At 44.5% G+C, this 17,275-nt stretch overlaps 1 protein-coding gene across 1 annotated transcript in view; it reads left to right on the forward strand.

Annotated features, from left to right (window-relative positions):
* The window catches only part of trim62.1 (tripartite motif containing 62, tandem duplicate 1), an 81,225-nt gene extending 66,964 nt beyond the window's left edge, over positions 1-14,261 (forward strand). Inside the window, exons 3-5 of the mRNA XM_078558185.1 lie at positions 222-478; positions 2,441-2,556; positions 8,874-14,261. Of these exons, the coding sequence (XP_078414311.1) occupies positions 222-478; positions 2,441-2,556; positions 8,874-9,424 (924 nt within the window). The 3' untranslated portion in view covers positions 9,425-14,261. The remainder of the gene's footprint in view (positions 1-221; positions 479-2,440; positions 2,557-8,873) is intronic.
* Positions 14,262-17,275: the final 3,014 nt, after the last annotated feature.

Consider the following 17,275-nt stretch of genomic DNA (forward strand, 5'->3'; position numbering starts at 1 on the left):
ATAGCTTCTTTTAGTATACCTCTTCATCTTTAATTCTGCTGGATAGCCATTGTGATAACAGCGTTTAGAATAATCAGTCGACAGAGATAACTATAAGACTCCTCGCGGCCAACTCCAATTATGGCAATATGAGATTCTGGCTGGTGTGTGCCTAGAGTTTGATCAGAGCTTTGTTGATGTTTCTTGGTTTAGATTTTTCTTCTGCTTTTTATTTTGCTCAGTCTTCTGCAAAGAGTCTTCGAGCGACCATTGCGGAAGCTTTTGAACGCCTGCACCGTTTCTTGAAGGAGAAACAGAAGTCAATGCTGGAAGAGTTGGAGACCGACACAGCCCGCACCCTGAATGACATTGAGCAGAAGATCCAGCGCTACAGCCACCAGCTGCGCGAGGTGCAGGAGGGGATGCAGATCCTGCAGGAGAAGCTTATCGAGGCAGACAAGCTGCTCTTTCTAGAAGGCATCAACACTACTTTGGAGAGGTAGGGTCTACATTAACCGTTCAATTGCTCCAGTAAAATGTTTGCATGTCCTGCTTGTGTCTTAACATTCCATTTCCTTTATCTCGGTATTATACAGACCATCATGTTGAAGGCACACTTCCAATCAATTTCCTGCTTGAGAGGCATTCCCAGGGATGCTGCATTGCACTGCTCGATGGAATGATAGACACAGACCTCTGCCTGTGATTCCCCATGCAGTGCCCTTCTAATTTTACTCTGGACAGTTACCAAATGAAGGGCAGAGATTATCCAACCTGTAGAGTAACTAGAGAGGCACTCATTCCATTTTAATAGAACCTCAATGGATGCTGGGAAAACCTCCTATCTATGCCAACCCAGGAAACTAACAAAAACTGACCAACAACTTCCAAATAAGAACCAAAAGCTGACAAGTGAAGAATGGCTATGATAATAACCCCCTGACATGAGGAAGTTGCATGGGCTTTGTGACCTAACCTGTTGGCGCACAAAATATTTCTTCATTTGTACAAAAGAGAGGTTTTAAAAAAAAGCTTAAGTACATGAAAGTCAGAAGGGGGTAAATCCAAATGTTCCAGTCACAAAATTAGTGGTACAGCGATCCCAAAAACCAGTTTACCTAGAAAATGTTGAACTTTGCCTTGAAAATTTCCCCATCCTGCTTCATTTTAATCAATCAGGCTGGAACTAAAGGTTTTGAACCTTCAGCGATTATATTGATTTTCGACAGACCATCACTTCCCCATTACCCAATGTCTCTTTCCCACTTTCAACCCTCCACCCTAGATCAGAGGCAATTCACCCCCTGCAGAGACAGTTCACTGAGATGCCTTTGATGGAGACACTCTCTTGCCTCTTTTAATTGTTTCAATTCATACTGGCTGCTGCTGGGTGCTTTTTAGCAGCCTGTTAACAATTGTTGGTTCTCAACATCGTCTATTCTTTGGCATTCAAAGCCATTCAAAATTTTAACAGACCCTGCCCCGCTTTGCTGAGTGCTTTACATCATTATTGGTTAATTTAAAAAAAAGACTGGATTATGAGCAGTAAGTTTTAGGGGGGAAACAGGCAACCTGAATGACTGACTGTACACAGTGCTTCCCATACTGTCACAATCATTTTCTTCAAACACTCCTGGCTGGTGACAATGGAAGTGAAGATCAGCGCTGGCACTATTTCCATCTCCTTGAAGTGGAAGGTTTGAAATTTGGTCACCTTGGCTGTCTTGCTGCCTTCTGCTTTGCTTATGCTGTGTACTAGTAATCCAGCTAATGGGACTGGTCCTCCACAATTTACTCAATTAGGGAGCTGTGGCTCAGTGTTAGTTGACAGGACTTTTCTTCTCATGGAGTTGGTGGTACTTAAGTTGCCCCATTTAATTGGTAGCTTCCTTGAGTTGCATTGTCTGAAGTTAGTGTGTTAATTTGTGTGATGCTACTTTAAGAGGGAGGGATTGTGGTTAGTAAGTGATACCAAGGCAGCCTTCCAGTAGGTCCCCAATGACCCCTCTCCTACCCATCAGGCACATGAGCCAGAGGCCTGTGTTTATTCTGACTGTTAACTATATATGAAGCGACCTGATTTGATGCCATCCAGTTCAGTTTATTTGGTAGTTTTTCTTTCCTCCCCTTCATCAAAGATTGCTTGACTCAGTATCACGTGGGCGTTACACTTAACGGACGTTACACTTACTAAGTCACCAAAGGAGCTACTGTAATCATTTCACTCCGCTTTGGTCAAAGCTGGCATGTTATTAAATAGATTCTGCAATCGATGAATATGTAAATCTATACTCAGGGGAACTGGTGATGTTTGACTAAAAATGTGGCCTGCAACACCTCATTATGTTTTGCTGGATATAGACTACGAAGCAGTTTTTTGATCTCTGGTGGGCTATGCGTGGCCTGGTCCAGCCTTATACATATTCATTTTCTGTGCATTAAAATGAGCTTTCTCTTCCAGGTTAAAGGGAAAGATCCACGAAACCAATTTAACATACGAAGACTTTCCAACCTCCAAATATATGGGCCCCCTGCAGTACACCATCTGGAAATCCTTGTTCCAGGATATTCAGCCAGGTGAGTTACCAATAAATGAGGTTTGCCAGGCCTCAGGGAGGTCTACTCCCAGCCATAGAACCATAGAAAAGTTACAGCACAGAAGGAGGCCATTCGGCCCATCTTGTCCTCATTGGAATGCTGCTCCTGGCTGCTGACAGCTCAGCTAGAGGAACTCTGAATGAAGTCTGTTTGTGTTCTCTCTCCTGAAGATGCTAACTCCTTGGCAGGACAGACTTCCATAGGTACTGACTGTCCAGTACCTGTCCCAAGTGGCATTCTTCATGTGTAAGCCGCAGAATGGAATGCTACAAGGGCTGTTTTACTGAGGATGGGCTGGAATGGTGCTTTGTCCAACCATAGTGACTGGACAATGAGTAGAAGCAGATGACCTCTGCCTGTTTTTTTTTAACCCCCTTTTTTCTTGCCCAGAGGTACTGAGGTCAATTGTGACATACTTCCACCTTGGCTGAGATCAGCAAATTCAGCATAGAGCCAGGATTGAACCAAAGACTTTGCTGGCTTGTAGGGCAGTGCGTTTACCAATTAGCTACTGAGAGTTTTTGTTTTATTCTGACGAATGTCTGCACAAACTAAATTTCACCATGAATTCCGTTTCTAAATTTCTCCACTAAACAACCTCAAATGCCACATGACCACAATCACCTATACCCACTAGTCACCGTCAACCTGATCCGACATTCACCAATCGACCACAACCACAACAAACCATTATAAAATTAAACCATTAAAACCATTATATAGCACATTTAAAGCAACAAAATGTCCTGTACAAGGTGTACAGATAACCAAGCAAACCTTAAGAGTCAAGTGAGGTGATCAAGACATGGTTGAAGAGATTAGTTTTGTGAAGGCTTTTTGAAGGTTGGAGGAGAGGTAGCAGGGCAGAACAGTGTAGGGAAGAGCCCCAGGAGGAGGGGAATGTTGTTTGATGGCTCTGTTGTTGATGACGCACTTGAGACCAGGTGAGACGTTCAGAGTTAAAGTCGACAGCCTGAGTTGAAGTGTAGAGCTGGTGTAAGTTGTTAAGTTAGGGTTGGGTGGGACCAAGGAAGCTCTTTGGAATGAATGGGCTACCATTTGGTAAGGTCAGTGAGGATGAAGAAGGGGACAGGCGAGCAGGGCCTAGCATTGGATTGGATGCAAGCGGCTGACTCTTAGGTGGGTTAGGGTTTATGGTGTGTGCGGGTCAAAAGAGGGAGTAGCCCTGCCTGAAAGTGAAGGTGGAGGAAGGTGATGTTCCATAGGTGAAGTTAGATGGATAACGTAAAGGATTTGCGGCCCATCTCAGTGTCAAACAGAATATCAAGAATGTACATTGTCTGGCTCGATATGGAAGTGTGGCTGGGGCATCAGAATAGCACTGGGGCAATAGAATTTCTGGAAGATTTGAGTGGTCAAACCGCAGCTTGTATAAACATAGTCCAACATCACATTGCATAGATTAGGAAAAACAATGCACATGTCAGACCTGTGCCAGTATTATATTTATCTTTAATCGTTGTTTTAAAAGTCCAACAGGTTTCCTTGTACTTGTGTCATTGAATGGGGTAGGTGGGTTACCCTGAACACCAACTCCGTGAAGACTCCTGTCAAATTCTGGCCGAATTGAAAAAGCAAGTTCCACATCCAACCTTTCTCTACTAACACGCAGTTAGGTGCTAACCAGACAAAGGCCTGTCTAACTAGCCCTACTCCATAATGGTCCAGTCAAGTCACAGGCTGGTGACTGGATCTTGTTTCGTTTTTTAGAAAAACTCTATAATCAATCATTTTAACATTGTGACACATGTCTGCCAGACACCTGAGTTTTTAATTTTAAATATATTACAATAATCTGAATATAAAGCATTCCCTGCTTTTCACCATTCTAACTAAGTATTAGTGCAAAATCGAACAATAACTCTGGATTGCTGTACAGGCTGTAGCCTAGAGCTGATTGAAGAATTTGACAAACTGCAGAGGGGAATGGTGGGGAACGATGACGGATACAGTAAAATCACATCAGGGAATGACCAGCCGTTAAAAAGCTGCAGTATGCTCTGTAATATCTGTGGTTTATTTTTAAACCCGGGGTTCAGGGAATTGGGAAACTCCGCCTGGTTTTCCGTAAGTCCACATCTAGCCCAGACACACCCCCATCTCCGCTCACCCCCCACCGAGGTTCAGCTACCTCAGGGAAGATTAAATCTGGAGACCTTCCTAGTCTCTCTGTGGCTCAGTGCCGCACCAGGCTGTGCATACATACACTGCTGTTAAATTGGATAGGTTGGGCAACCGGCCAAACTTGCTGCTCAATGCGAGGTGAACTTTAACAGGGATGCCCAATCTTTCGTCTTTATGCACAGTTGGATACCATGAGAGGTCTTGGAGTCCCATGTGACGTTCGAGCTCAAGAACACGTTTTTGTTTTGTATATGCTTTAAGTTCGTTGATGCCAACAGATCTTGGATGTTCTGATTTTAAGATTTATCCATCACTAAACACAGCCGTTTTCAAACTACCAGGATCACAAGGTGCTAACAGTGAATGGGAGCTCTTGGTCCAAATAAGACTGAGTAACCTAGGTTTCAACGACCTTAGAAACAGGGCTGAGGAATTACAAGTGGCTCTGTTGTATAATAATAAATGGAATGAAAAGAAAATCACAATCAGAGGTTCAGATGACCAGGAGAATGCAGCTCCCTCTAGTGATAGGTGTGTGTGTGTGCGTTCATCTACATCTTGCTTGATTGGTCTGGATTTTGTGGTATGAATAACCGTGAAGCTACCAGCACTCGCTGTTGTTAAGGAATAAAATCAGTCAAGAACAGGGGTTTGCACATCCACAATTAAATGTGGAAATTGGGAAGTTGCTGCCCTTGTTGCCCTGCTCCTTCAGGAGCTTCTTTCTACCAGTATTTTGCTGAGAGACTTGGAAATCACACACATGAAGGGAGTGAACAAGTCAGAAAAGGTTTAAGCTTCTCCATTTAAGTGCAAGTGAATTTTTAATGGTGTGTCAGGTCTTAATTCCTGCCCAAAAAAACACGACCTGGCACTGGAAATTTAATTCTTTTACAAGTGCGGAGTCTCATTCTGCCAGAATATAATACTTGTTGGAGATTTTAAAAAAAACTTTTACTTTTTCCTTGTCTCCTTCTATCTCTCTCTTTCCCTCTCTTTTCCTCCCATCTTTCTTTCCCTCTCTATTTTGCTTCCTCTACATTGATTTTACATTCAATTAAATACTTTCCTGACACTTCCTGATTTCGACTCTGCATGTCTCAGTAAGGGTTTTTCAATCTGATTGGTTGGGGAGACATGCTATTGCCTGCCCTGTTCAGACAGGACCCTGGTCCACTGAGAAGGGTGCTGTGCTGTTTTGACTGTTTAATTATTGTAAATTGCAGTGCAAAGGCCCACAGAAAATCTGTGAGTAAGAGTACAGGGCGGCCACAGTTCATTCGCCCCTGACTGCAAAACCCGGGCCAACCTTAAGTTTCAGGATTGTTAAATGATTGATCATTATCACATTGTGGACTTCCCTAAACTCACCTCAGCATTGTGAGTAAACACTCTGCCAGATCAGGACTTAGCTAACCAGAGAGTGAAAAACACCACGAGCCACTCTCTGGCACCTCAGAATTGCATTTGCAGAATATTGCCGGCCCCTGGGTAGGAATGCTATTGAGATCCAACCTGGGGACAATGGGGACCAGCATTTATTAAGATATCTTGAAAGATCAAAGGGAAAGAGGTTAAAACTGATATAAAAATATAGGACAGATGTCAGGACAAACTTAATCATACACGGTAATTTAGTCCCTGTGTGGTCTTCCTGATAGACTAGTAGAGGTGAAAACCGTAAACTCATTCAACAGTGAAATGATATGATGAGGTCTTTTGTTGGGATGAATGAGGTCAATGACTTTTTGCTCTTGTCAGAGAAGTGTCCATTGACTCTCTCAATGGGTCAGAAAATAAACACACCATCCAGTGTGAACTCACTCTAACACACTTGGTGGGAGGGTGGGGTGCTGGCCAATATCTTACTGAGTCAGCTGGAGTGCTAGCAGGGAGGTAGCATTACCACCTCTGTCCTAAGGAGAGGAAAAATCTCCCATGGTAATGCACCAACTTGGTGTGGCCTGATTTTTAAAAATTTCCGAATATATACTTTATTCTTAAAATTTGTAAAAGTACATTACAGAATATTTCAACTTGAAAATTACAGGAAGTGCCATAAAATTCAGGACTTGCCTCCAGACAGTATGTTCCAATCCTTGGTGCCTCTATACAATTGAAATTCTCTTGATCTTTCTCATGTACAGTCCATGTCACACATGCAGCCTGAGGGCAAAACATTTCAAGTAAAAAAATTACAGAAAGTGCAATAGAATTCAACTTTTCTTCACACAGCATGCTCCTCCCTGAGGTGTCCCCAATATAATTACAATACTCTTGTATTCGCAAAGTACATTCAACTTCAGGCATACAGCTCCAGGCGTTCTACAAATCTTACAGGCCCTCGGTGTACTATGGCTGAGAGACTTTAGACAGTGACCTTTCCCTTGGTGTAGCCTGGTAACTTTCCAGTGACATCTCCTGGAAAGTGCTCATTCATTAGAGGTTGGATGAGGTTTGAATGGGCTTGGCTGGGAGGTATCCCATCCTAGAAATAGACTATAACTGGCTTGTCCAACACGTGGCTGGATGTGGCCTGCGAAGCTCCCAATGTGACCCCCGGAGGTAGTTTTCAAAATGCCAGTAGCGCAGTGGAAGATTCTGAAAGAAACTGCTCCTTCAATCACAGGCCGGTCTTCTCCTGTGTTTGCTGCTGATTGGTTCACTTGTGAGCCTATCAGCAGAAAATGTGGGAGGGAAGCAGCCTGTGATTGGAGGAGCAGCAACACTGATGGCAGTGAGTGTGCTCTGGGAAAAGAGGTATTGGTGGGGAGGGGAGAGAGGGGCTGCCACGCCATGTTGGGTGGGGGAGGGAGAGACTCGCTGTTGGGCCCAGTGGGGGAAGGAGAGACTCACTGATGGGCTAGAAGAGGCTGGATGTGATAGTGTGGGTGGGGGCAATGGGGGTGTGCGTGCTAAGGGTACTCGCTGCCCAGGGATGTGGGAAAGAGAGAGTGTGGGAGTGGGTGAATGAGCGAGTGAATTTGGGAGAGTGAGTGAGTGTGGGAGAGAGAGTGAGTGAGTCTGGGAAGTGCGTCTGTATCTGGCTCACTCCCAGCCTCATGATTCCCACTCACCCTCACCCCAACACACCAAGACACAATCACACTCACTCACACGATGGCTGAGGGTGAGTGAGTGAGCATCAAGAGAATGAGACTGAGCCAGGCAAACAGACTCTGTCCCTCTCACACTCTAATGGTCACCTTTATTAATTATTCTTTTTTACTTATCAATTTATTGCTTTGACATTGCATTATTTTTGCTCAGCAAGTTGCCTCTTTTCTTCATACCTCAACTTTATTTTGAAATTCACGTTTAAGGTTGAGCCAAACCTTATCTTTCTGAAATTCGCTCATCAGCCCCTTTGCGTGAGAAGGAAATGAAAATGTGCTTCCTCCCCCTCACCAAGTGAAAAGGTCGGACAAGCCTGATCTATAAGCTCACATGTGGAAAGCAGTCAGTAGAGGGAAGCTAGCAGCTGGAGAGTTAAATCCCAGCAAAATAGTGACTTGCCAGCTGTGGCCCAGAGGTAGCACTCAGGCCTTTGAATTAGAAAGTTGTGGGGGGTTCAAGACCCACCCCAGAGTCTGGGGTACCTAATCGAGGCTGATGCTTCAGCGCAGTACCGAGGGAATGCTGCACCGATGGAGGGGCTGTCTTTCAGAGGAGATGTTAAACTGAGGCCTTGTCTGCTGTGTTGAGTTAAGAAGCAGCAACACCTGGGTGCTCGGTCACCTGTCAGGGGGACATGAAAGGTCCCACAGTGCTCTTTTGAAGAAGAGCAGGGGAGATCTCCCCGGGGTCCGGGCTAATATCAATCCCTGAGTCAACATCCTTTAAGATTACCTGATTGTTATCACATTGCTGTTTGTAGGAACTTGCTTTGCTAAAATTGGCCACTGCGTTTCCTACATTCCAACAATGACTGCCTTTCAAAAGTACTTAATTGGCTGAAAAACTCTTGGGAATGTTGTGAAAGGCAGTGTATAAATGCAAGTTCCTTTTTGAAGACAGGGCAGGAAAAAATGGAGACAAATATTTACAAGAAGTATATACAATACAGGTCATTTAACATACTCTAATGATTTTGTAATTGGTGCTTGGCATTTTGAAAAGATGATGATGATTTTAATTCCCTTTCCTCCCAGTCCCAGCAGCGCTGACGTTGGATCCTATAACAGCTCACCAACGCCTCATCCTCTCAGATGACTGCACCATTGTGGCTTATGGTAACCTCCACCCACAGCCTTTGCAAGACTCTCCCAAGCGCTTTGATGTGGAGGTGTCTGTCCTGGGGTCGGACGGCTTCGACAGTGGCGTCCACTACTGGGAGGTGATGGTGTCCGAGAAAACGCAATGGATGATTGGTGTGGCGCTGGAGTCCGTTAACCGGAAAGGGAGCATCCAGATCCAACCTTCGAGAGGTTTCTATTGCATTGTAATGCACGACGGGAACCAGTACAGCGCCTGCACTGAGCCCTGGACCCGGCTGAATGTTAAGTCCAAGTTGGAGAAGGTCGGCGTGTATTTTGACTACGATAAAAGCCTCCTGACCTTCTACAATGCTGACGACATGTCCTGGCTTTACACCTTCCGGGAGAAGTTCACCGGGAAGTTCTTCCCATACTTTAGCCCCGGGCAGAGCCACGCCAATGGGAAAAATGTTCAGCCATTGCGAATCAACACTGTCCGAATCTAAAAATACGGGAAAATTTGCAGGGCTGGAATCAGAGTTCCCTTTTTGATTCTGTTATTCTCTCCCGCTCCCCTTATTTTAACTTACGATTAAGGCCATCATTTGTTTTCCCAGTCTTCTGGTCTCCTTGGGTCATGGCATTAACTGTTGAGAGGGCACAAGTGGGTAAAATGTCGTCAGTGTTTTTGGTTGTGCCATTCACAAATGGCCCTCCAGGGAAGTGCATCATAATGGGCCTGTGGTGCCTCTTTCCTTTTTATTTTGCCCTGTTCTTCCCACTTTATTTGGGACTACCATGTCTTGACTCTCTCTGCTTCCCCACAGTAACAAGGCAGCAATCAGGAATTTAGTGGATGGGCGTGAGTGCCCTTTTTTTAATCACTGCATTTTGCCACCTCATTGGTTTTATACCTTAGTCGTTATATATTTTTTCTTTTTGTTTCTTTCTCTCTCTCTCTCTATTCTACCCCATTCCCGTTTGGCACAGTGCCTGAAACCCGACGTATCTCAACTTTAACAGCCAACAAAGGTTCAAACGTTGGCGTGTTATGCAGAAAGCATAGCAGATGGCTTTCGCTCGGAATTCTGTTTTGCACGCCTGTCTGTGTGCCTTCGTGCTTCTTTCCAGATCAGCCATCTACAATTCCCACCCACGAGGGCGGGTCAGCAAGAAATTGAAACTGCAACTGACACAAAATTGACGTGAATGGGACCAGACGCGAAATGGGCTCTAAATGGGGATTTTTAGCTGGACTGCAAAATAATAATCGACAACCTGAGATGTCTTAAAGACTCTTTCACAATAACCAGCGGGCTTTGGTATTTTGGCTGCGTGTACATTGATCGATGATTTTGGGGCTCTCTTTGTTTTGTGATTTTTTTTTTTAAACGTGAATTTTGGTTGATGGAAGAAGCAGCAAAGGAAAAGGTCCATTGATGCTAGACACATATGTGGTTTGGCCTTGGGCACTGCTTTACTTCAGGCAGTTTGTGTCTTTAATGAAACACAAGTTATTTATGAATGTTTTATTTTGGTTAGGGATTGGGTGGTGAACGCAGACTGTTCTTATCTGTCAGGAATCATTTAGACTGTAGTTTTAATGCTGACGTGAAGCAGTTTTCCTGAGGTGGGGGACCCACTCAGCTTTGGAGTCAGATTGGGCCCTGACTCTGGATTTTTATGCTATAAGCTTTGACCTGCGGCAGAAGCTTGACACATACATGGTATTAAGGTTATACTGTATGCACACCCTGGGACTGGGGTTCAAATTCAACAGGGACTTCGATGGGATGAAAGTAATTTCTCTTGGCTAGCCATTCTGGGCGGCCTCAACCCATTGAATGTGGTCAGAAACACAAAAATGTTTCCGAAACGGTGCTCAGTTGGTATTTGCGAAAAGGGCTTGCAGGGATGGGAATAGAAAAGTTAAGTGAGTCCACCTGGGATGCTGTTTTGAAGTTGGGACACCACAGCATGTGAAGTCCCTGGCCTGTGAGTGCTTGATCCTATGATAAAGAAAGTGCTTTGTCCTCTCTCCCCTTCAGCACTGATCACCTGCCATGAGCATTTATATGGAACAAAAAGATGGTGGGATGTGTTGTAGCTGTTTTGGGGGGAGGGGCAGGGGAGCTGGTTTGGCGGGTTAGGACAAAACAAGACACAGTACTTAGCTCTACGTGATATATCTGCAACCCGACGGACTCCTGTCAGTCCTGCTATAGTGCTTTTTTTGGATAAGCCATATTTCTGCATGGAATCTTCCAATGGAAAAGTCAAAAATGACATTTTCTTCTTCTGGAGAAGATCTCCACACTGTATATTCAAAAGATGCAATATTTAACTCCACTTTCACCATCTCCCCACCCTTTTCCTGTCAATTCTTTCTGCCCTGTAGTGGCTGACTCCTAGTTGGGCACAGTTCCACAGGCTCTAGGCCCAAGCCAGTCCTTGGCAATGCATTCACGTGTGAGCTCTGGCTGTGAGTGTTAGACTATTTGACATGGAAGGCTTCACAAGTTGAACCCATTCTTGACTTTGCCCAATGTCGCAATAAGCAGCACTTGCAGCAGAGGTTGTTGGATAGTAACGTGATGCATGGGCCCTGGCTGGTTCCTTTTGGTGTTCTGCCCCTAGAACTCTTAGGCACTGAAATGTGTCAAGAGTAAAAATCCCCATTCAGTGCTGAGAGATTAGATTCAGGACCTTCCTGGTCAGTCTGGCTCAGTCATCTATTGGACAAACTGAACTGCTGGGGAAAGCTCGCTGCCAAGATTTTCCAGTTTAGCAGTTTGACTCGAATCTGGTAACCTGGGGTTACGAAGAGTTATTAGACCCATCATTTACCACCTTCCCTTTTTCACTTGAGTATTTATTTTTAGGAAGTATAATTATTCATTTTATTGCTTTGACTTCTATGTACTGGCTCAAGGGAAGCCAGAACTTAAATGGTAGCTGCTATGTGACATTAAATTGATTTTCTTGGAGTTATGATTAATTTAAGTGCGCTGTTGTTAAGCCTTGTTGCGGTGTGTCTGATAATTACTCTTCCTCCGCCCATCACACCTCCAAAAAATTATTTCTGGCATCCTGCAGTTCCAGTGTGATGCAAGCCCTCCGTCTGATGCAGACACTGCCTCGTGTTCTCTGTGTCGATGTAGAGACTGTCTTCAATCACCCGTGCCACATAAAGACAGCAGAACCAAATTCAGTGGAAGAGAAGCAGCTGGAAGTGCAGCTAATGATGTGTCAATTCCTTTTAAGCGTTACACTCCGAGGACAATTCAGGATCATTAATCCAAAGTCTTTTATTTGTTCCTTGCAAGGCTGTTTCGCTGATGTAAAGTGGAATTTTCTGCTGACGGGTGTTTCCTAATTTTAGAGCTGGCAAAACGTGAATTGCTGCTAATTTTACCTGATTTTCTCTGTTTGGACTGCAGCTCAGGGAAAAAAAATAAAACCTGGGAATTCTGAGAGCCTCTGTCCATAGTGGATTTTGGCTGCTTCCTGTAGTTTACCTTCTAAGTCCACTGGCCTACTAATCGATTTTGAAAATTGGCCATCTTTATATTCAATGTCTATCAATACTTCTCTTGTTGGGTTTTCAGGCCCTGATGGTTTTGCCACCTTACTGTTTATTCCATGGGTGCCTGTCACAATCCAGTACCTCACCCAAGTGGCCAATGTTCTGTGAGCCCAGGCTATGGGGTGGGGTTTTCTGGTCCCGCCAGTGGTGGGCATCATCACGGGGGGGTCATTTTGGCCTCTCTCCAAAATTTTCCCATCCCGCCCATGACGATGCCCACCGCTGGCGGGACTGGAAAAACCCAGCCTGTGAGTGTTTGGAGGTTATTTGACTGCAGGGGGCATCACAACTGGGCTTGGTCCTGTCCTCACCCAGAATCCATATATACGCACTTACCAAAAGGATGCAGTGTTTCCTGAACAGGACAAGGAACTTGGGAGTGAGGAATTCCTATCATCCCACTGCCCCCTCCCTCTTTTTTTTCTCCTGCCTCAGATTGCTGATGTGAGTTGAGGTGTCCTAACTATGGACGAGGTACAGACCAAGAATTGAATCCTGAACCTTCTCGCCTGTATGGCTTGATGCTACACTGGGTAGACCCATTGCTTCGTTGAACACTCCTGGGCAGTCCTTGTTCTAACTCCCCATCTGAGCAAAGCAGCTCCTAACCAAATTAGGGGAACAGTTTTATGTTCATTTAAGGTGTGATAGTTTGTTGAAGTCCAAATGTTATGTAGTCAAAAATTGAGGACACGGCAAATTCATTCTCGCTGACCTCCACAAGCTGAACCACCTTGAGTAATCCTACAAAATAGCTGATTGGATGGTTTTAGCAGCTCTTAAAGGCGCCTCTAATTGGAATGCAAATTGTTCTTAAATGAATGTTTCATTTTATTAAATTTATTAATAAACAATGGTGACATGAGGAAAAGCTTTTTTGCGCAGCGAGTGGTTAGGATCTGGAATGCACTGTGGTGGAGGCAGGTTCAATCAAGGCATTCACGGGGGAATTGGATTATTATCTGAAAGGGAAGAATGTGCGGGGCAACAGGGAGAAGGCGGGGGTGGGGATTGGCACTAGGTGAATTGCTCCATCAGAGGGCCAGCACAGACACGATGGGCCGAAAGGCTTGCTTCTGTGCTGTAATCGTTCTCTGATTCTGTACTCTGATTTGTCAACTGTAGCCTTCTCTGTGATCTACTGGTTTGTGAAGGTTGCTCTTGAAGCAGTGGATGTTGTGGTACTGGACTTGACGGCCCCAGTTGGTCACCTGTAATGGGTGACGTGGGTCAGGCAGCCCAGGGACAAGAATGCAGCGGCATTCGAAAGCCAGTGAAACTTTGATATTTGTAACGATAGGAGAGTGAGCTCTCTGCTGGAATTAAAACAAATGGAAGATTTCAGAAAGTTCCCGGTCCGCCCAAAAAACTTCTAAAAGTTTTGTTTTTTACGTCCTGCTGCAGCCTGTGTGAAACCTGAACAGTATTTGAAAATGGTCAAAAGGTGTATGGTCTACATTGTTGTGAAGTTGGAACCTACCTCACATCAATACAACCTATACCACCAGCTTATCTATGAGAGATCCTTTTAAGAACCTTTATTTCTCAAACTTCTCATCAGGATTATCATCAAGCCCAAGGAATATTAAGATCGTCCGTCGAACTTTTGAAGGGTTTTGATTTGGCTCTGGTGGGATTATTGGGCGGTGGGAGATGCATGATAGGATTCCTACCATTTTGGTTTTGGACCTCCAGAAGGTAAAGTGCATAGTTTGTTTCCTCCTTGATGATGTCTTTAATAAAATTGTCGGATGCTGCTTACACGTTTGGTATACATTCTTTTTATGGGACGCATCAATGACTATTCATTTTGATTGAGCCCTTTGGGTTTAAAATGCCTGGATTGGATGAGAAAAGATCAGTAAGCCGATCAAACTCACTGTTTCCCCCCCTTCAATTTTCTCTCCCTTTCTATGCTAAAAGGCACTGAGTGTTGCCGAGGTTCAGTTTCAAGGGTGCCAGCTGTCCTTTGGCACCTCAGAGTCAAGCTGTTTAAACAGTGAGTGGTGCCTGGATATTCATCCATGTGAGGCATCACAGCTGACCTTGCTTCATGAGACAGACGAGCACCATCCAGCAGGAGTCACTCAGTGATGAAGAAGCAGCCCAGGCGAGCTGGGATGAAATGCTACTGCCATAGTGTCAGCCCAACTGAGATCAGCAAACACTTAAATTGGTGCCTGAACTGGGATCTTCCCAGTGTCTGCGGCTCAGTCTTAGCCCCCTATTTCCAATGTGCAGCTATAAACTGACCTCATCAATGATAAATGTCCTGAGGAAACTCCGCGTCTCTGTGATTTCCAGTGCAATCGAGCAAAAGCATCCATTACCATCCCACTGTCTAATTTATCATTCAGCTGGGAGAAGTTCTAAAGATGATGATGGCCACGGTCTCATCAAGATCATAAGAGTTCTGCGGGTGCTACGCTTGCCCTCAGTGCTCTGAATGTGAAAGGCTAGAAAAATCAGTCATACTCTCGCTGCTGATCTCCGCCAGCAGACTCTCGCTGGTAATGTTTGTATTTGGTGATTACAGGAAAGGCTTCCATTTTCCTTCAACCGTGACACACCTCACAGTCGAATACTTAATGACCTGGTGAAGAACGTTCCCATTGGTGCAATTCCAGGAAGCTTGCTGATGCTTGTGAAACCTTAGCCGGCATTATTTAGTGCATGCAGGGCAGGGTAGGAAAGGAATGCTCACAAACAGGCCAGAATAATTAAATGGGATGGATTTCAGATTAATTCTGGAAAGTTGAGGCATCAGTTCTTGACTTTATAAATAAACATTGCCCTGAGGTGTATTGCACATGGGCATATTTGATTGCCACAAATTGCTTCACTGACACCAATTAGTAAGAGTTGAATATGTGGTGAGTTGAAACCAGCACTTTAATGTGTAACAATCTTAAGACTACAGTATTCAGCTTCTCCAATGACAACTTGCATTTATATAGCGCCTGCAACATCAAGAAATGTCCAAAGGCACTTCACAGGAAAACTGACGGTGAGCTGGGAAGGGAGAAATTGAGGAGTATGGGCAGGAGTTTTGTCAAGTAGTTGGATATTAGGAAGGTTTATGGAGGTGGAGGGTGGCAGAGAGCTTTACGGTGGGAGTTCCAGACAGTAGGACTGAGGCAGTTGAAGACTCTTATCAATTGTGGGGAATGGAAAGCCCTGAATCAAACTGAGGTATGCTGAGGAGTGGATATGTGCCTGGAGAAAGTGGAGCAGCGATTGGGTGAAGCGAGCCAGGATAAGATTTATGTAAAAGTTCAAGGCTAGCAGAAGAACCAAACCCAATTTATGCTGAGTTAGCTGATTTGAGCTGGGCATAATAATGGGCCTAGTGCCTCTGGTCTTCGAAGTCAGGTTGCCAACTGTGATTAAATGTATTCCTGGAGATTTCATCACATGACTTGCCCCGCACTCTAGCCATTCATCAGCCAACACATCCATCCTTGTGATGTACTGCCTTCCTACGCCAATTGCAAAGCAAAAAGAATCATTACCCAATTGGAAGCTGCACGACAGTCAGCCAAACAGCTATTCCCCCCCCCCCCCCCCCCCCCCCACCATCCCCAACCCCTCATTTTCAATACTTGTATATCTGGTAAAGAGAAATGTTAGAAGAAATTTATTTTTTTTAAAAACTATCTTTTTTAATGTCACTGATTTTTCTCCAGGGTTGCACACAACAGTGTCCTGAAGATTGATTTTCAATTCCTGGAGACTCCAGGGTTGGCAATCCTACTTGGAAGTGTGTGTGTAAAGAAAATGAAACAGGTTCATGCTTCTCGTTGTTATCTAGTGACCTCTACTGGAAAATGTGTGTATGACTTTTGAGACCAGAATCAGGCTGAGCAATGATGTCCTCCACTGTCACATGAGCTATTGACATTCAGCTGTCAAGGCACACGAGTGGAAGAATGGCCACTTGGGCAAGAGGATAGCCCATGGCTGTGAGACTGTATGTCTAGCACATTCTGAAGAGAATGGAAAAGAAACAGGTACACAGCTAAGATAATAGGATAGATATTGGTTCCTGCTTTCAAAGAAACAATGTAAAGTGGATTGCAATGTCAGTATACATAAATTGCTTCACCAATACCCATTAGTCAAGGTACACTGTCTTTCAGCTGAAATTGATACTTCAATATTAATGATTGGATTTGACTATTCTTTCAAAGATTGCAGTACTCCAAAGGACTTAGTGCACAAATTATTCCATCAAATCGGTAAGATGGTGAGAGGGACAACTTTAAAGGGAGGCCTTTAATATTATATGAGAGTGATCTATCTGAGACACCCATGCTGTATTCGTTCTGAAACTTGGCGGCAGGATGGGGGTGGGGGGGTGGGGGGGGGGGGTGGCGGTGGGCAACGGGGTCTGTATATTGTAGTGACATGGACATTAGGGTTTTACCGCAGGAACCTAGGATTAAAGTCAGCCAGCCTGATGGGACGACCCTACTGTCTATTAGTTGTAAAGTTCATACCCAAAATGAGCTCGGCCAGTTGCAACCTTGGGTTAACAGTGAAAAACTGTCACATAGTCTAACATTCATCGACAATATCACTTATTGAAGTTACAGGATGGTTGGTGTGAGAAATAGTAAACTGCCAGATTTCCACATCTTGTTTTTTTAAGGAGAATGCTGAGACAACTTGCTTGGACAAAATAGAGGGAGCCTTACACTGTGATTCAAATCTGTTCCAATTGTCCTGGGAGTGTTTATCAGTGATACTGGGCACTTGAAATGGAAAGTGT

This window comes from Cetorhinus maximus, chromosome 15, assembly GCF_964194155.1.
Source record: "Cetorhinus maximus chromosome 15, sCetMax3.hap1.1, whole genome shotgun sequence".
In the NCBI taxonomy this organism is placed as follows: Eukaryota; Metazoa; Chordata; class Chondrichthyes; order Lamniformes; family Cetorhinidae; genus Cetorhinus; species Cetorhinus maximus.